The sequence below is a fragment of the Microcebus murinus genome, chromosome 8 (assembly GCF_040939455.1).
Source record: "Microcebus murinus isolate Inina chromosome 8, M.murinus_Inina_mat1.0, whole genome shotgun sequence".
Taxonomy (NCBI): Eukaryota; Metazoa; Chordata; class Mammalia; order Primates; family Cheirogaleidae; genus Microcebus; species Microcebus murinus.
In genome coordinates, this window is record NC_134111.1 from 49,447,901 (window position 1) to 49,468,247 (window position 20,347).

The 20,347-nt window shown below is 41.3% G+C and overlaps 1 protein-coding gene across 1 annotated transcript in view; it reads left to right on the forward strand.

Annotated features, from left to right (window-relative positions):
- Nucleotides 1-20,347, forward strand: part of GAD1 (glutamate decarboxylase 1) — a 42,585-nt gene that overhangs the window by 15,727 nt on the left and 6,511 nt on the right. The window contains exons 6-14 of the mRNA XM_012781916.2: nt 3,086-3,176; nt 10,233-10,345; nt 11,847-11,962; nt 12,046-12,125; nt 12,348-12,402; nt 13,723-13,839; nt 15,037-15,101; nt 17,940-18,018; nt 19,838-19,987. Coding sequence (XP_012637370.1) covers nt 3,086-3,176; nt 10,233-10,345; nt 11,847-11,962; nt 12,046-12,125; nt 12,348-12,402; nt 13,723-13,839; nt 15,037-15,101; nt 17,940-18,018; nt 19,838-19,987 — 866 coding nt within the window. The remainder of the gene's footprint in view (nt 1-3,085; nt 3,177-10,232; nt 10,346-11,846; nt 11,963-12,045; nt 12,126-12,347; nt 12,403-13,722; nt 13,840-15,036; nt 15,102-17,939; nt 18,019-19,837; nt 19,988-20,347) is intronic.

The window sequence follows — 20,347 nt, forward strand, 5'->3', positions numbered from 1 at the left end:
GATGATTTATATAGTGGAAAAGTCTAGGCCTTTATTGTACCCATGAATAGGGTACATTGTACCCAATAGGTACAAAAGCCTTCTTTAAAAAAGGAACCAGCATATATAGATTCTTCATGAATTTACACACATACTAGTTAGCCTTCAGTAACAGCTGCTACTTAGGTTATTTGTAGATATGCTTGACTCTTTTAACTGTTCTTTTTTAAAACCTTTTTTTTTTTTTTTTTTTGAGACAGAGTCTCACTTTGTTGCCCAGGCTAGAGTGAGTGCCGTGGCGTCAGCCTGGCTCACAGCAACCTCAATCTCCGGGGCTCAGCGATCCTCCTGCCTCAGCCTCCCGAGTAGCTGGGACTACAGGCATGCGCCACCATGCCCGGCTAATTTTTTGTATATATATATTTTTAGTTGGTCAATTAATTTATTTCTATTTATAGTAGAGACGGGGTCTCGCTCAGGCTGGTTTCGAACTCCTGACCTTGAGCAATCCGCCCGCCTCGGCCTCCCAAAGTGCTAGGATTACAGGCGTGAGCCACCACGCCCGGCTAAAACCTTTTTATTATGGGAAATTTTTTTTGTTTTTTTTGAGTCAGAGTCTCACTCTCTTGCCTGGGCTAGAGTGCCGTGGCATCAGCCTAGCTCCCAGCAACCTCAAACTCTTGGGCTCAAGCCATCCTCCTGCCTCAGCCTCCCAAGTAGCTGGGACTACAGGCACGTGCCACCATGCCCAGCTAATTTTTTCTATATATTTTTAGCTGTCCAGCTAATTTCTTTCTATTTTTTTTTAGTAGAGACGGGGGTCTCACTCTTGCTCATGCTGGTTTCGAACTCCTGACCTTGAGCTACCCACCTGCCTTGGACTCCCAGAGTGCTAGGATTACAAGCATGAGCCACCGCACCTGGCCTATGGAAAGTTTTAAACATACAAAAGTAGAATTGTATAATGAACCCTATATACCTAACATCCAGCTCTAACTAGTATAAACTCCTAGCAATTTCATTTCACCTGTACCTCCATCTCCTTGCCCCACTTTTGTTTTATATAAAAGCAAATCCCCAACATATTATTGCATCCATAAATATTCTTCACCCTCAAGAAATCTTTTTTTAAAAAATCAGTGTCACTGTTATACCTGAAAAAAAATCCACAAGATCTACATACAGTTCCTTATATCATGAAATATTCAGTTAGTTTTCAAATTTCCAATCGTCTCATGAATGTTATAAATGTTTTGTTTGATTTCGTTATAACTCATTTGAATCAGGATCCAAATCGGTCCCTCACATTGCAGGTAGTTACTATGTTTCCTAATCAATAGGTTTCCCCTCCGTCTCATCTGTTTTTCTTGTAGTTTATTTGTCGAAATGCTTTATTTTTAAAAAATAACTCTTTTCCCCCCTACCTGAATTTAGGCCACAAGCTACTCAGTCTTTCATCTGTTATTTTCATTGACTATAGAGAGTTGAAACTGAAATTAAACTAGGTTATGTTGTTACTTGGTAGAAATTGTGGTACGGTATAAGATATGGGGGGTGGGGGGGAGGCATAAGATTATAACCATAAACTAAAAATAAGGTTTTGGGGGACATTGTGTCCTTTATATTTTATGGACAAAGAGAGATTGTTTCACTTCACATCAGTCTGACTTTGTCTATCTTTGTCACTACCATGCTGTGTGGTTTTGCTATATTATCAAGTAACACGATTGCATTTATTTATGATTCAGTCCTGTCTTGAAATGTTTACCGTTAAAAGTTTTTAAATGGTAATTGCATATATATTTTAATGGATTTCAACAAAATATGTTTCAGGAAATTTTAGATTCTGTTGACACTGAACAAAGTAGAGTAAAATGGAATAGTTTAAGCTATTGGGAAGTCTCCATGAATGTCTAGAATCTGGCCCCTTAGTAAACTTACTAAGTTTACTGTTCATGCTTCTTTGATTTTTTTTTTTTTCTAAAAATCAGTGTTATTTTGTGGGGACTCCTGAGATGCAGGGATTGGTACCTTCTTATATAAGAAGTCACAGTCCAGATGTTCTGAATCACATCCAGGGAAGAATAGCCATTCTCAGAGAGGAGAGTTAGACCAGGAACATTCAAACACTAGCTCTCTGGCAGTTATTTCAGAGGCAAAGGCAATTTCCACTGGAAACACAGTAGTCAGCATATCTTTCTAACACCAGTTCTCTGTCACACATCCCTAGATAATCTATTGTGTTGACTCCTTCCTGACAGCCAAGCCAAGCCTGCCGCTGTGGAGTTGAGTTTCCTGGTGAACGCTAAGTTGGCAAAAACTTGGCAACACTCCTGAATTGGCTGAGAACAAAGCCTGTTAAAGCATAGTGTGGGTTGCACAGGGCTTTAGAGTTATGCAGCAATAATTATTTCACCAACAACTCAGTGAGTGAATGAGTCTGTGGCTGCCCATTTCACAGAGGAGATGCTAGGTCATCTTAGCAATAAATTTAGTGTTACTGTCACTAGACTATATATGGGCAAAACACATCAATGCCTGTTGTCATATTTGTCATAGAGACCCAGAGAGTGGTGAGAATTCTCAGCAGCAGCATCAGAGCTGATACTTTCCCAAAACTTGACTTGATCCACAGAGCCATGAACCCTCCCTGAGGCCTTCAGCCTCTCCCCCATTAGCAAATCTTGATTTGCAGACTAAAATTCTTGGGATATTGAATTAAAGTTGAAGCACTTATGGAAAAAGTCAGGACTACCACATCTTCTATTGTAATTTTAAAAAAATAAATGTGACAGAAGGGTTCATCTGGAAGTCAACAAGTATGATATTAGAAAGCATTATTAGTTTTATCATACTGTATTTTTACAATTTAAAAGCATGACACTTTAGAAATGCAGAGGTTTGGGGGACATCATTAATGCTAAAGGCTGGTATAGGGTGGGTCAACCTGCCCTTCCTTCTCCAATATTCTTGAGCAGCCCTGTTAGACAGACCACTGGGATGGTGGCCCCATCAATGGGACCCAGTGGGGCAGGCCTTTTGGCCTTGAAGACAGCTTGAGAAATCTGGATCTGCCTTGATGCTGTCCTGTTACTCACCTCTCTAGGTCATCCTCGATTTTTCAACCAGCTCTCCACTGGATTGGATATCATTGGCTTAGCCGGTGAATGGCTGACATCAACTGCCAATACCAATATGTAAGTTCCACATAATGTTTTGATACAAGCAACCCTGATGTATGGCTATGACTTATTGCTTTAAAAGTCCAGTTCCAATGGTTCTATTTTGTTAAAGTTGTCCTGGTCATCGTTTCTCTTAAAATCTTTTTGGTTTATCACATTTCTGATATACTGGTAGGAACTATTTTTGAATTGAATGATGCTGCTTAATAAGAGCATGGTCATGAGAACTAATAACTCTAGCTTTTGAAATTTAGTATGAAATTTCATGTTAAAAGACTCTTTTTATTTTAATGGGGTATCTAAAAAGGTCATATTTTGGGGTATGATCTTGGTTTCCTTTTCCCAGCCAAGTACATTGGTCCTTATCATTTAGTTCATATTTCCTCCATAATTAAAGCAGCTGTAAAGCCACTAAAGCCATTGATCAAATCAATTTGATCAATCTGTTGCTGAACTAAAAGTTCTGAAACAAAATCCAGCCAGTACTAATATGTTATATATTCCTTTCAAAATAAACTGCTTGTTTTTCTGAATTTGACCTTTTCCCCCATACTTGTTCATGTAGACAAAGCCTTTGTTTCTAGGTTCTTGTAAATTTATATGAAAATGACTCTAAGGGCCTGGTGGGTGCAAGTACTCCCTGGGTAGTCTTCTGGCAATCACACCAGAGTTTCCTCTACATACATGTGCCCTCTTTGGAGACAAGTTGACAAAGGGAGGCCATAGCCTACAGAGTACTATCTTTGCTCTCAACACCAATGATAATGTTTTACCACTATCTATACATCCAGACAATGGCACCACATTCTTTTAAAATGTTCAAAGGAAAATATTGAAACAAATTTTTTACAATAATTTAACTATAAAGCAATTATATGGGTGTTAGTCACTGTGGAAATATTCAGAAAATAGACACCCACTTTTTAAGTTCATGGTAAAGTAGATTCTGAAAAATGAATTTAGGTGAAAGGGTAATACAGTACTGTTTAAACTGAGAAATTCCATTTGATATCAAAATAGAATTTGATATCAAGTTCCAGATACTCTATTTTTCTTAAACAAATGACTACCAGCCACAAAACCCGAAGGACATTTTTAAATTATATATTGATTCATGTGTGTTCTAAAGCTGTTCAATGCTGTGACTCAAAATACTTAACTATGTTCAGAAAAGTTTCTATTAATCAAAGATTCCTGCTTTGTTTGCTAATTTAAAACAACAGTGACAAATTTTAAAAGGCAGGTGTGACAAGTGAAGCCTTTGGTGCTAAAAGGCATAAAAGATTAAACTAATTGAAAAACCAAAATGGTTTTCATGCTTCCTGCTCGCAAGTCATGGTAAACTTCACGGAGTGTCCGTGTTGGATCAAGGAAAGTCCAAAGGACTGAGAGGAATTCAGGTCACAGATTATAGTTGCTAGGAAGGTCTCCTCAAACAAAAATCTCCACTTTGTAATCTTTACTGTATTATGTTATGATTTGTGAGATAAAAATATATCAGCCAGTACAGAGACAGACATTATAATATGCTAAATACAACTTGAAAAAAGACACCAATACTTAATTGTACATCTAACACTAAGAAACAATTTAAATTAGAAAGTGCGGTTGCATTTACCTCAACTATTTGGAAAATAAACGAGAAAAACAGAGTAAAATGTACATATTCATTAAGGTCCAGGTACCCATAGTATTAAATAAAATAAGCACTGAATTCACCCAGCATCTGAAAGTGTGTTCTGCAGGCCTCGCAGATGCTATTTCCTCATATATAGCCATACTCAAGGTAAATAAAGGAACTCACCCCATTGAACTGTTTATGGCCAGATAGTCTCCCCAAAGGATTTCCTTCAACCAGAAAGGTCCCACAGATTCTCCCTTTTTTTGATATGTGTTCATAAAATCAAAGTCCCTTACTCTTCTCTTAGCTCAGCTACAAAACACTAAAATATGTCCCAGCCATCCGAGGTCAAGGCCAATCCAACTGAATGACAGATAGTAATTGCAGCTGTACTGAGCAGTAGATATTTATAAAATATGATCCGATTCCAACAGATCAATAGAGAAGGTTATTTAAAATAGTGAAATAGTTTCTGTCAGTTCTAGAGACAGGGAATTGTCTGAAGAAGTAATAACTATCATCTAGAAATTGTTCTAAGCCAGTTCTCCTGGAAGCTCATGGAAGGTGGCAGCACTGTCAGGAGCTTAGGCAGAGTGTGCTCCCTTGTGACAATTCCTCCTCCAATTGGGAACAGTGTGTAAACTAAGTCTGGGAGAGAATGGCAAAGGGATCTTTCTTTGGCAGAACAGGATTTAATCAGTGATATACTCGGGTTTTTCACCTGTACTCTCGCTGAGTTTGGATGGTGCCTGGTAACAGAGAATAATAACTATATTCTTCAGCATGGTCTTTTTAAAAGAACCATCCAATATCCTAATTCAAACAGCAAAACGTAAGGTGCTTGACTGTTAAAACAGAATGAACGTCTATGTTCATGCCATTACACCTGCCTGTGCATACAGCTTTGAGATATATGCTTCCAAGCAAGGATCCAGTGAAGATCCAAAGAAAACTTCACAAATGTGTAGTTGTGCAAGGCTCATCAGCTCTTTCCTTCCAAAACAGGGCCGCCCAGCACAATTGCGCAGGTTGAGCAAGGCCCAAGTGTAAACAGCAGCCTGCCGGGGATGCCTGATGACAATACATAATCTTAACGGCAAGATCTATCACGGCCCTTTGTTGTGAGGTTATGATTTCAAGCATCTAGCACTTTATTGTCATAGAAATTACACAGGAGCAATTTTCCATGGGAATTATCCATCATTTTACACCACTAGACAGGTTGTGAGAAAGGAGCCTGCCATGGGCAATTCCCGTTTGTCACAGAAAAGCAGCTCCGATGTAAAGGACTTGGAATTCTGACTCTGAAACTTACTAACTGGGAGATCTTAAGACAAATCCCTGAATTTCTCTGAACCTCAGTTTCTTCATCAGGAAAATGGGAGATAATAGTATCTGTCCTACAGGGTGATTCTAAGACTAAAAAAGGCTCCAGTCCTAAGTGCCTAGTGTATAGAAGGCACAATGCATGCACCTAGGAAAAGCAGCCACCTCACGGGTCACTGTTGCCATTGGAGACCCTTCCCCTCAGCCTCTGACTCTTGTTTCTGTCTCTCATATCTGGACAGTTGAGGGTTTCACTAAGCTATCCTCAGTTGTGTTACCTGCCCCATCTGTGAGATATAAGAGGCAGTCTAAGAAGAGTATCAAGGTAGAGTCAATATGGAAAATTATTTCTTTGTCTTATCACAGAGGTTCCTGGTTGGACAGTCACCAGAGATCCAGGTTCCGTGTGCCTTTCTAATCCCTGTTGCAGCATGTGACTTTCATCCTTTAAGTTGCATCATGGTGCAGGCTGGCTGCTGGAGCTCCAGCCATAACTCCTGAGTTTCAGAACTCAGGAAGGATAGAGGAAGGAGGAAGGGAGGGAGAGAAGAAAGAAGGAAGGAAGGAAGGGTGAACAAAAGGCGGATGTACTCCTTCCTGCTAAGGAGTCTTCTCAGAAGTCTCGTATCACATTCCCATAGGACCTTTTTAGCCAGAACTAAGTCCCATGGCCACATCTAAAATATAGTCTTTGATCTGGGTGAACTGCAATCCTAAATAAAATAATAAAATTTAATGAAGCAAGGGAAAATTGATATGGTTAGCTACCAGCTGACTTTGTCCTAAGAGAACTACAGTTTCTTGACAATCAATTTGCCTTAGTTCTGAGCAAACCCCACTGGGCAGCTGAGTTGAACCACTATAAAAGGGCAACCAGCCAGGCTCAGTGGCTCATGCCTTTAATCCTAGCACTCTGGGAGGCCGAGGCAGGAGGATCGCTCAAGGTCAGGAGTTCAAGACCAGCCTAAGCAAGAGTGAGACCCCTATCTCTACTAAAAATAGAAAGAAATTACTTGGCCAACTAAAAATATATAGAAAAAATTAGCCGGGCATGGTGGCACATGCCTATAGTCCCAGCTACTCGGGAGGCTGAGACAGGAGGATCTCTTGAGCCCAGGAGTTTGAGGTTGCTGTGAGCTAGGCTGACACCACAGCACTCTAGCCTGGGCAACAGAGTGAGACTCTGTCTCATTAAAAAAAAAAAAAAAAAGGGCTGCCTCTTCTCCCTACTCAGAATATAGAAATGCTCAGAACTCTTCTTCAGTGTCACTCCATGAATGTCACTGTCTTAGTGCATCCAATCCCATGTTCTTATGCTTCAACCCAGAGCTTTTGGCAGGTATAGTTTCTTCTTCTGATTCTGAAATATAATCTCGTACTCTGAGTTTAGCATCTGAACAGCTTCGTTTGCATTCATATTTGAGCTTTGATCTCTTGACTTCATCTGCTTTCATCTGTCATTTAGGGAAGGGCACCTAACCTGGGTCCAGGTTGTAAGAGAAGACTTTCCTATAGTTGTGTACTAAATGATGTGCATGTCTTTATTTTTTACCTGGAGAGACTATAGCTTTCCCATGACTCTAAAGAGGACTGCGAGGGATCCATTGCTCTGGGATGAACGGCAAGGCCTTCCATAAGGCTGTGGGTGCAGCCTTATAGATTGTAAACATGGCCCAGGATGGGAAGGCAGGGTCAGAAGAAGTGTCAGGAACAAAGACCTCCATGTTAGCTCATCTGTCAGGCCTGGCTGTGGATCAGCAGCCATGGACTGATATACCAGCTTTCAGCAGAGGATGTCAGGACTAAGCTCATGAGTCAGGATAAACTTGGTGTTAGCTATAGGATAACTGGTCCTTCAGACCCAGGCAGGGACTACCAAACAGGATGCAGCTAAGGCCAAGAACCAGATGCTAGATTCATATTAGTAAGCTTCCTCCTTTAGGTTGAGAATGGTGTCTTATGTTAATATTATCTTAGTCTCCTCAGTACCTGGGATGTCACCTGGCAGAGAATAGTCACTCAGTAAGTATTTGTTGAATAGAACTGAAAGTAAGTTTCAGGAATCATGTACCTGGCATAGATAAGGAACCTGAAATACTAATAGATGATATCAGATAGTCTCATGATCAGAGTCTCTGGATGCTTCCTTATAAACCTGAGAGTAATGGCTGTTCGTGGCCCTTAGACAGAGAGGCTAAGTCCTAACCTGGGTCCTAAATTGATTGAAGTCATTAAGCATGGAGTTGGATCAGCCCTTGGTATTCATCTCCATCCCTTCTCCCTTGCCCGTGTGGTTCCTGCCTGGCCATCCAACACTGACTTTGCTGTAATGCAGCTTTCATCCAATCCTTGATACGGTTCTGATATTATGGTGTACGGTTCCATTTGTTCCTTGTCTTACCCCAGAGAGCTTTCTTATTTGGCATTGCGCCACCAGTACCTCTTTACCATGCAAACATTTTTGCCATTTCAACATTTCCAAAAAGCAGTGGAATCACTGATAACACATTTGCTCAAGAATGGGATTCCAGAGCTAACCTCTGGATAGAGTCACCAGAATGGTTAGAAGCCCTTCATGAGTTCGCCTCTTGGTACACTCAGCAGCACAGGCTAAACTGGGAATCCTTTTCTTCTTCTTCCTTTATCAGGCCATCAGACATGAGGGAGTGTTGGTTGCTACGGTGATGGGGCTCAGAGCAGAACCAAAGCATGATTGTGACCTCCAGAGGTGATGGTAACTGCACACATGGTTTCCAAGGGTCTTCCTCCTAACTTTCCAGGGGCCTCCCAAGGAAAATGGACATGTTCTTTTTGAAAACAAAATGCTTCTACCAACAGATGTATCCTGAGGATCCTCCTGGATCTTTTTGTCCTCATCTATCACGATGTGATTAATGTGATTGCTCTTTTCCTCCATGATTAAAGCTTAGTAGCTTCACCTGTGTCTCATGTACAACAGTAGTTACCCCATCCTTACAAATAGCTTTTCTAAATGACTAAGCAAGCAAGAATTCCCATTAGTCCTCAACATTCGCATTCAGCTCAAACCCCATAACCAGTGGCAAAGCCTCCCCATATCACATGACTGAGTCAATCTAGGCATCTCTTTTCAGGAAGGATGGTCTGAGCCCAGCCCACAGACTCTAATGCTTAAGAAGGCCAAGTGAAAACAAGCAAGACAAACAGCCTCAGAGCTTAGTAAATATCTTTTTGTTTTCTGGCTGAATTTTCTGTGGATGACCTTCCTTGATTTCTCTTAGGCCCTGTGTGGTACCATGATCTTGTTTCAGTGACTAGTCTACCAGGCAGTGCCTCTGTTTTGAATTGCTTTGAAAAGAGTATGGCTTGCTACTTTCAAAACAGTTTGTTAGAAGGCCAATATAGCCCACCAGAAAATCTGATGCCCAGTTAGCTGTGTATGCCACTTGACCATCTTCTTGTTATTTATAATTAATAATTAGAAAATCATCACTTATAATCATTCTTGACAGATATTGACTTCAGAGAATTATAGAAACATAGCCGTCCTTGAGGATTATCAGCAGAAAAACCATGTAGATAATTATATTGAGATCTTTAAAACCTGGGTCAATATTTCCAATTATCTTCACAGTTAGCTTCTGGATATTTACATTGTTTTTAAAAGATAGACTTTGGCTATGGCTTTTATGGATTCTGCAAGTGTGAAACTGGCAGTCAGTTTTCTTTTAAAAAAAAAAGTTGCAACCAATTTTATGTAGAACTTAGAATGCTTTTTCTTTAATTAACATTTGCATTGTCCTACAATCTTAGAGGTAAAAGGGACTCAGAAAAGTCATTTTCTTTCCTTTTGTTCCTCTGGGTGGGCCACAGCTAGGACATTGCATTCAGATGAGAATCTGATTTGTTGGTGAAGTGTCACAGTGCAGGCACCTCCACCACCTCTCTCAGTAACCCAGGCTGGTTTCTCACATTTTATGATTGGTGACTTAATGCATTTCCAGGAAATGAATCATTTTGTAATAGTTGTTTTGAACATCTTTTTAGAGCCCAAGTACAAATACTAAACCAGTCATCTGTGTTCCAAAAATAAGTGGTTTGACTTCTTTATCTTTTTTCAACCTTTTTCTCAACCACCCTTCCAGGTTTACATATGAAATTGCACCAGTGTTTGTCCTCATGGAGCAAATAACACTTAAGAAGATGAGAGAGATAGTTGGATGGTCAAGTAAAGATGGTGATGGGATATTTTCTCCTGGTAGGTTTCTCTTCTCTTCCGCTGACTCTTTTCAAGGTGTGCAGTATGGGCCCTTGAGATTCTTGGGAACACTAAATACAAAGTGACTTTATGGAAGAATAATGTCCTTAACATTTTTTTTTTTTGATACTCTGCTGTCCTATGTTTGTCAGGATGAAGGCCACTAAGAATGCTGAATTCTATATGAACTAACAAAGGTTGTGCCTAACATTGTACAAACTGACAAAGGCTGTGCCTAGATCTTGCTAAACAGCTCCATTCTGCCAACAGTAGTTTGATTGTGCTGGGAATTAGTGAATCAAGATTATCAACTGACTGATTGATTTCAGTCAAAAGAGCATATCTACTTTGAATCTCTAGTTCAAAGTAGATACAATAAGAATCTTTAAAATAAGGACATTAAACCAGAGGTCTGAAAATAAATAAATAAATAAATAAACAAACAAACAAGGACAGGTATTCTTGGAGGTAGGGAGGAGTTATAGATGGTTTCAGAGACAGTGATTGTGTACAGTGCAAAAGAATAAATCAGAATTGTAATTGCTAGGCCAGGTGTGGTGGTTCCCAGGGGGCTTAGGCAAGAGGATTGCTTGAGCTCAGGAATTCGAAACCACCCTGAGCAAGAGCTCAGCGAGACTCCGTCTCTACCAAAAATAGAAAAATTAGCTGGGCATGGTGGCACATGCCTGTAGTTCCAGCTACTCTGGAAGCTGAGACAGGAGGATCACTTGAGACCAGGAGTTTGAGGTTGCATGAGCTATGATGATGCCACTGTACTCTACCCAAGATGACAAAGCGAGACTCTGTCTCAAAAAACAAAAAGAATTGCAATTGTCCAGGCAATTCAAGTAGACCACAAATTTGCCTTATTTAACTGTTAGGTAATTAATGTAAAAGTGACTAGTTTGCATTAGCAAAACATACATAGTTACTTCAGTTCTTCTTTTGTCTTTATTTAGGTAAACATGAATTTGTTTTTATTTTAATAAACTTAGAGCTCTCCTAAATGACTCAATAACTGAGTTGGGCTGTTCTTTGAAAAGAGTACCCAGGCAGGTAACCAAGCAATGTCATTGTTTCCTTCTGTGGGCTCCATTACTCTCTCTTTCTCTGTCTTTCTGAACTCAGGGAACAGATTCATCTTTGTTCAGTAAATAGATTGAGCAGAAAATAGCAGGAAGGTTGTAACTCACCTATCCTTTTGCAGCCACTGCTACTGCTACCTCTTATATTTTTGTCTAAGTTTCATGGGGGAAGGGCACTGGAATATGTGAATCATCTCCAGCCAAATTGCCTATATAGCTTCTGTAATGAGTGTGACTACTTGTACTCCCAGGGCAGAGAGAGGGTCCAGAGGGAAGCCCCAGCAACAGGGAAGCTGGCAAAACCTACCAGGATATTCTCCTTCGCCTTCCTGGCCTCCCTAGTCTCTGGAAACACTAGCTCAGCCTTGTTAGACATAAGAGCCCTTACACTTCCCACTGTGTCTGCTTGCCTATAGGGGGAGCCATATCCAACATGTACAGCATCATGGCAGCTCGCTACAAGTACTTCCCTGAAGTTAAGACAAAGGGCATGGCAGCTGTGCCCAAACTAGTGCTCTTCACCTCAGAACATGTGAGTCGGGGGCTCTTGTTCTTGGACTCTGGTGTTTTCCAACAGTCTCTCTAATGTCTAATCTCAGCCTCTGTTTGTTGCAGAGTCACTATTCCATAAAGAAAGCTGGGGCTGCACTTGGCTTTGGAACCGACAATGTGATTTTGATAAAGTGCAATGAAAGGTAGGCAGGGAAGAGTGAATATTAGGTTCTTGATGTATTAAATGTGTTCATCTGTTAAATTTGTTTTATTGTGCTTAAGGACTGGCTTAGTACACTGTGCCAAGCTGCTAATGGTCTGTTGAAAATATCCGATTAAATTACTTTTTGCTGCTGCTAAAGTTTTTTTCATGTGCAATCTCATTGATTCTTCATTTTAATTCTCTCCTTTTACAATAACTATAGGGGGAAGATAATTCCAGCTGATTTTGAGGCAAAAATTCTTGAAGCCAAGCAAAAGGTATGCCCTCTAGTCTATGGTACATCTAAACTCCAGTGAATACATATTTTTAAAAATACCTTCCTTCTGCCCCAAACAATAAAAGTCTTTGATAAGAGAGAATTTTATTGTGTTTATAAAATCCTATGCCCAGATATTTGCTTATTTCCAACTTGTGAAATGATTTTGTTTTAAAGCTATATCTACACAATATAAATTTTTTTAAAAAATGAAGAATTCATTTCATTAAACTACTTGTCCTGTCTTCATTGTGCCAAGTGCTTAATTTGATGTTCTTCAATAAATCAACTACCTGAGCATCATGAAGATACAGCCTAATTGAACTTTTCACTTGCTGCTTGTTAGGTCTTATCTCATTTTAACAAATACCTTTTTAGCTCAAGATTCTGTTTAGCAAAGTGCATTCGTGCCCTGGCAGATGGCCCATGGTACTTGGCAAATCCAGCCTCAACAAACCCTCTTAAACAAAAAAAATCTCATAGAACAGATATATCCACAAGTCACTGCCAGGTAACTGTCGGCCATTTACCAACACATTGTTGTTTTGTTTACGTTCTTATACCTTCTTCTCTAATAGTAGTTGTTTACTGGAGTCTCGGCAGAAGAGGAGACTGTAAATGTTGCAAGGACTGAGCAAGGAGCAGAGGTGGAGCTGAGCTTCAGAAAAGTCTAAGACTCATAGATTTCCCCAAACCCATCTTAGCTTTATTACCCCACTCCCTCATTTATTTCCTGTTCATGTCAAAATTTCACTATGTCCACAGTTAGTGAGTGTTTCAGCTTTCACAGTGTATAGACTTATTTCAAATAACTAAACAATGCTTTTGTGTAAGCATTATATTAATACACTTAACACAGCACCTAAAAGAGCAATGTCTAGATGATATTCAGAACTCTCTGCCCATCACTCCAAATACTCCTTATTACTTTCTTGCTTTATTTTTTGCCATAGAATTTATCCCTATCAAACATACTGTCTATTCTGCTTATTTAATTTAGTTTATTGTCTATCACCCCCCCCACACACACACACACACACTAGAATGTAAACTCCACAATGACAGAATTATTCTTCTGTTGTGCTCACTGCTGTATCCCAGCATCGACAACAGGCCTGGTGCATAAAAGTCACTCAAAAAATGTTTGTTGAATAAATGAATGAAGTAATAAAGAATTCTACCAGACATAGTACTTGACACCACACCAGCTTAGCTGATCACTGTTAGGAATAAATGCTACTACAATTCTTCTACTTCGTGTGGAAGCGAGCAAATGAGAAAGGTTAAAGAGACTAATCAGCCTCTCTCTCTCACCTTGTAGGGCTACGTTCCCTTTTATGTCAATGCAACTGCTGGCACGACTGTTTATGGAGCTTTTGATCCGATACAGGAGATGGCAGATATATGTGAGAAATATAACCTTTGGCTGCATGTCGACGTAAGTACCATAACTCACAGAGCCCAGTCCATGGGGGAGGGGAAAGGGGAGGTGGAAGCAGTTCCACTTTCTGATTTGGCTCAAGCTCCTCCTCATACCCCAGCCAGCCCTTTCTCCACACCACATTAGCTTCAGCTCTTCTCAGCCCCCAGCCAGCCATTCACGACTGGCTACATACCACAGGCCTGCGTCATGCTCTGGGACTCATCCCATCCTTGTACTAGCCAATTGCTGTCTTCTGTGGTTCATCCTAGAATAGGGTCTCTGTCACCTTCCCAGGAAGCTTTGTTTGGACAAATAGCTACAGAGTAAAATATCACTGATTTCAGAGGAAAAAAAAAATACCTAAGATAGAACATACAGAAAGTGGCCATGAATGTGAACCCTCAGCTGCCAGCCTTCAGCCCAGCCATCTATGATACTTTTCTTTAAAAAATGCATAGCTACTATATTTAGGAAAAATAAAGCAATATATGGAAGGTATTATCAACTAAGAGATTTAGTCCTGAATTTTTCCAGGCATACAAAAGGTGCATTTTCACATGTGTGACTGTGGGTATTTCTTTCTTTCTGTCTGTCCATTCCCTTATGGATTTAACTTCTCACAGCTGAGCAATGGGGTAATCTGCCCTGCTATTGAACAAATGACTAACAGAGGCTGTTATGTCACGTGGCATCCCAAGCTATTCAGTAAACATGCCTCATGGTACCCACAGAAATGTCGTGCTGTTGCAGGGGCTGTTGTGAGACCTCCAAACCAGGCAGGAGCTGCTGCTGTCTGTGTTTTTTAGGAGCAATTAGAATTCTACTCCAGGAAGAGTCAGGCCACAGGCCCCAGTCCTTCAAGTAGCTTCCAGAGCCACCTGGGGGCTCCCTGAGTATTCCTGGCTTTCCACAGTCCTTTGGGCCTTTGGCTCTTACCAATGCAGGTGTCACGGGCTGGGACCCAGCTTACTTGTATCACTTGTGCAGCTTCTCTGACAGTAACCTGGAGGGACTTTTGAAAAACAAATGACAAACAATGAAAAATCACAGTGGCCACTGGTTGAGCAGTCAGTGTGGGCTTGTGCTGTCAGGGAAGCTCATGCTTTTCACCTTTTACGTTCTGTCTCGTGTTTGATTAGAGTGTGGAGTGACTGGTTTGGGATTCCTGAGTGTCACCGCTCCCCTCTCCCTCTCCTTCCTCTGTCCCCACAGGCTGCCTGGGGCGGCGGGCTGCTCATGTCCAGGAAGCACCGCCATAAACTCAATGGCATAGAAAGGTAAGAATGACTGCGCTCTGGCATCAGTCTGTGCCCCCCTGCTCCGCCCTGCTTCCTAGCTGACTGAGCCCACTTGAGTTCAGCAGGCATTTATGGAGCAGTTATTGTATGATTGATTTCCTGGTCAATCTTGGCCTCAGTGAGCTCCCAATTTAGAAAGAGAGGAAGACAAATAAATAAGTAGTTATATCACAATGTGGAAAGTAACAATGGCTGAAGTGGCAGGTGCCCATCTAGGAGAAAGGAGAGACTAACCAGTGAGTGGGGGGATTGGAGGCTAAATCAGAGCCGCTGGCTCCCTTCACTCTTTTTCCTCATTAACCTTACTGCTGGGAAAGGGAGCAGGACGCTTAGCTCACCTAACTTCCTTTCGTTTTCACCATTCAAGTTCAGTGGGTGTTCTAGGACAAATCTGATTTTGACCTGGCTCCTAAGTCTTGATCCATAATGAACTCATACTGATTTATTGACTCACTCAGCCTATATTGACTGAGCACCTATCATGAGCCAGGCGGGTGTGCACGTGAATGTTTGGTTACCCGAACTTCCAGCCACCTATGGCACTTTTCTAAAAAGAAATGCGTATCTGGTACACATAGGAAAAATAAGGCAACTACTTTATGGAAGGTGTTAGCAACTAAGAGACTTGCCTGCCTGAAGCTTAATTCCGAATGGGCTAGATGTTCATAGACAAATAAATATTTAATCTGTCTCATAATAAAGAAAAATAAAACAAGGGCAGGTAACAGTGAATGAGTGACGAGGCATACTATTTTAGGGTAGTAAGAGGCCTTTCTAAAGAGGTGACATTTCAGCAGATACTGAGACAGAGGGAAACGGGAAGCAAGGGTATTAATAAGAGTATTCCAGGGAGTGGGAATGGCAAGTGCAAAGGCCCTGAGGCAGGACTGTTCTTGACAAGTTGGAGGATCATCAACAAGGCCACTGGGGCTGAAGCAAAGTCGGAGAGGTAAGAGGCAAGGTTGGAGAGGTGGACGAGGAGCAGGTAGCAAGGACTTTGGCTTTTGTTACCTCTACTGTGCTTCCTCTGTCTCAATTTTGTAAGGCCAGTGTCAAGGTGAGTGAAACTGGCTCTTTGAAGCATAGTTATACAACTCTATAACCCAGAGGATAATATATAAAATGTAGATAGCCAGCGCAGCAGTACTTTAAATTTTTCAGGTGATTTTTATTTTCCTTCTTTGAGTCTAGGAAAACTTGAAATATTTTACACTAGAATTTCTCTTTTCTAACATTTTAAAGCACATATGTCTTCTAAAGGAAATTGAATCCATATCATGTCTTATTACTTTCCATTTGCAGTAGCAAAGAATCATCTACTTCAGACCTGAAGGATATTCAGAAAACCATTTAAGACATTTTATGAGACCTAAATATAATTTTTTAATGACTTGGTAAATGATAGCAATGAGAAAATTGATTAAATTCGCTACCTTTTAAATATGGCCTGACACTGATGCTTTTTAAAGAGAGAAGCACTTAGTTAATTTTTCTTGGAACTTTTCACAGGTCTCTTTTGCAAAGGTTTTATCATGCGTTTAAAGGAAAAGTACTTCAGGCCTTCCTCTCTTTTTCTTGAAACACAGTGCTCATATATACTAAATTATTTTCCTTCTAAAGGACCTAACTGAGCAAGGTGAAGAGGTTAAAAATTCACAGCAAGAGGTTAGCTCCAGGGAGAGCAGGGGCAGTATAATTCTAAGCCAATTGCTATGTCAGGGAGAAAATATCCTTCACAGGTTTGGAAACACAGAGCCCAGCTGTGGGCCAGGCCATCGGGAAGGAGTCTGTAAACCACTGAAGCAAGTTACCCAAGTTTGAATCATCATGCATTAGACTATAAGTTGTTTCTGCAGTGCGCTAGCTAGTGTGCTCCTTAACCATCTAATTGTGTCTGACAGAAGCATGCGGTTGCTAGGAGACCATGCTTGTTAAGCTATCATTGCAGCCCAAGCTGGCAAAATCATGCTCAGTTAGCACTGAAACAATGCTGCTAGGTGGTCAAAGTCTAGGATAGTCCAGCTAGTCCTTGCTTTTGGGGTAGCACTCTTGATAGTGCCCCATAAGTAGGTAGGTCAGCCACTAGCCCATTCATAAATGAGGACAGAAAGGCAGAAAGAAGCCAAAGTCTGCTGCCTAAAAGGACGAAGTCTACTAGGGTGGCTGTGAGCACTGGCTCTGCAATGAGATGCATTGAACTTGAATCTTGGCTCCAACACTTCTCCCCAACCATATGACTTTGGGTAACCTTTTTGTGTGTCAGTTTCTCCATCTAAAATAGGAGTAATAACAGTACCTCCATCATAAGGGCCGTGGTGAGAATTATGCCAGGCACTATTTGTAAGCATTTTATCTTTATTAATTCATTTTATCCTCTATTCAATTCTGTGGGGTAGACACTCCCCATTTTGCAGATGGGGAAACTGAGGCACAGAGGAATTATGTGATGTGCCCAAGCTAGCAAATGTCAGAGCCAGGAGCCAGACTTGGAGAGTTTGGCTGCAAATCCTGAGATTTTAACCACAATACTATGTTGATATAATACTTGAAAGCTTTCAGAACACTAGAACATATAATAAGTTCTTCATAAATGTTAGCTATTATTAACAGTAGTTATTTAGAAGATACAGTGTGCAATGTAATACCCTGAGACTGCCCATGAAATATTTGTTTACTACTTGATTAGCCAGTTTAGGAGAATAGGCATGGAAAACACGCGCTGACTTGAGTTGGGATGGGTGGTGTTTTCCTCAAGAGGACAGTCGCCTCTTTCCGACTCCTGTACCTTCTCCTCAAAGTATCATGTGCTTCTTCCAGGGCCAACTCAGTCACCTGGAACCCTCACAAGATGATGGGCGTGCTGCTGCAGTGCTCTGCCATTCTCGTCAAGGAAAAGGTCTGTCCTCCCTCCAAAGACACGCTGGTGGCCTGCACACCCTTGAGCAGGCACAAGAAGAGAAAAGTGTGGGGTCTTTTCCCAGCACTTGTTGGCTAAGTCCTGAGATTGGCAGCCCCATTGTGAGGCTGCCGTTGCTGTCCTTCCCTGCCCTTGAAGCTGACCTAGTTTCTCCTCCTGGCTCGTGCTGTCTGCTGCCCTGCCTCCCTGCTCAGTACTCGGGCCCTGTCAGTGACACCCTTTAAGGGAATTATTTAATTGAGTTTAATTCATGTTTGCACAGACAAAAGTGAGAGTGATTGGGTGAGGCACCCAATCAATTTTGCCCCCAGTGAGAACAAAAAGGGCTCACTGAAACACACTCTGAGTTCTTAGCATGAATTTGTGGTCCCAAGAGCTGAAATAAATGAAGCAGAATAACAACTACAAATATAATAGCAACTTAGGGTAACAAGAAATGTTAAGAAAAGCTCTGTAAATGGGTTAGCACTATATTCCCTCCGTTAAGCACATAATAATAGGACCCTGCCCCCCAATGCACTGTTGCTCTGGTAAAACTTGTGCACACAGAGCCATTCCCACAAGTCTGCCTCCAGCCTGTAAGAGCCAGAACCCACGTAGGCTCTTTAATCCACCCATATGTGGAGTCCCTATTAACTTCATAGGAGATTTTAGAAAGGTCGGAAGACTTTTGGGGGGATCTCTGGGGAGGAAAATTCTTTATGGCATGAAACTGTCCCACCTACTGATGACATTTATATCCCTCACCGTTGCCTACTGAATGCCAAAACACTTCCTAGTCTTTTATTTTTTTTATTATTTATTTATTTATTTATTTTTGAGACAGGTTCTCGCTTTGTTGCCCAGGCTGGAGTGAGTGCTGTGGTGTCAGCCTAGCTCACAGCAACCTCACACTCCTGGGCTCAAGTGATCCTGCTGCCTCAGCCTCCTGAGTGGCTGGGACTGCGGGCATGCGCCACCATGCTCGGCTAATTTTTTCTATATATATTAGTTGGCCAATTAAATTCTTTCTATTTATAGTAGAGACGGGGCTGCTCGGGCTGGTTTCTAACTCCTGACCTTGAGCAATCCTCCTGCCTCGGCCTCCCAGAGTGCTAGGATTATAGGCGTGAACCTCTGTGCCTGGCCAAGTGCATTGTGTTTTTTTGTTTGTTCTTCGTTTTGTTTTGGTTTTTGTTGAGACAGAGTCTCACTTTGTTGCCCAGGCTAGAGTGAGTGCCGTTGCGTCAGCCTAGCTCACAGCAACCTCAAATTCCTGGGCTCAAGCAACCCTCCTGCCTCAGCCTCCCAAGTAGCTGGGACTACAGGCATGCGCCACCATGCCTGGCTAATTTTTTCTATATATATTAGTTGGCCAATTAATTTCTTTCTATTTATAGTAGAGATGGGGTCTCGCTCTTGCTCAGGCTGGTTTTGAACTCCTGACCTTGAGCATTCTGCCCGCCTTGGCCTCCCAGAGTGCCAGGATTACAGGTGTGAGCCACCTCGCCCTGCCTCTTCCTAGTCTTCTAAACAACCGAAAATACCCACACACATTTTCAAATGCCCCATAAAGGGATGGTGGGACCCTTGCAGGCATTTGAGACAGAAGATCATTTCTAATCAGAGGGAAAGGGGCAATAGTTTTTCCAAGAGTGATTTTAGAGAAGGACATCAGAACAGGTGGAAGGTCTCATAAAGGCATCAAAAGAAAGATTGTACGTGCCCCAAAATCCCTCCTTCCAGTCAGCCCTGCTGTAGAGCCATGCACATCTCTGATCTGTGAATACAGATGCACCCATCTTGACTTCCTCAATAGGGGATACTCCAAGGATGCAACCAAATGTGTGCAGGGTACCTCTTCCAGCCCGACAAGCAGTATGATGTCTCCTACGACACTGGGGACAAAGCAATTCAGTGTGGCCGCCACGTGGACATCTTCAAGTTCTGGCTGATGTGGAAAGCAAAGGTATGAAGGAGATAATTCTAAAAATAGAGCAGAAATGTAATTTGCACAGACTGGCTGGCAAAAGAGAGGCAAAGATATATCACAGACAACCCACCATGTGTATAATCAATATCTAGATAATTGAGTTAACTGTATATTTCTTTGTGAATGAAATAACTTTATTCCTTAGATAAATTTTCCTCTTCTTCCATTCATTCTCCTCAGTTTGAATTATCTTGAAGTTTTCTTATAACTTTCTGTTGTAACAACTAAAAAGTATGCCATGATAAGGATTTCCACAGCAATCCTTAGAGATGCTGGAATTATTTAGTGCAGATATAGAGAAAGCGATAAAAGTTAAAATTACTGCATTATTCTGAG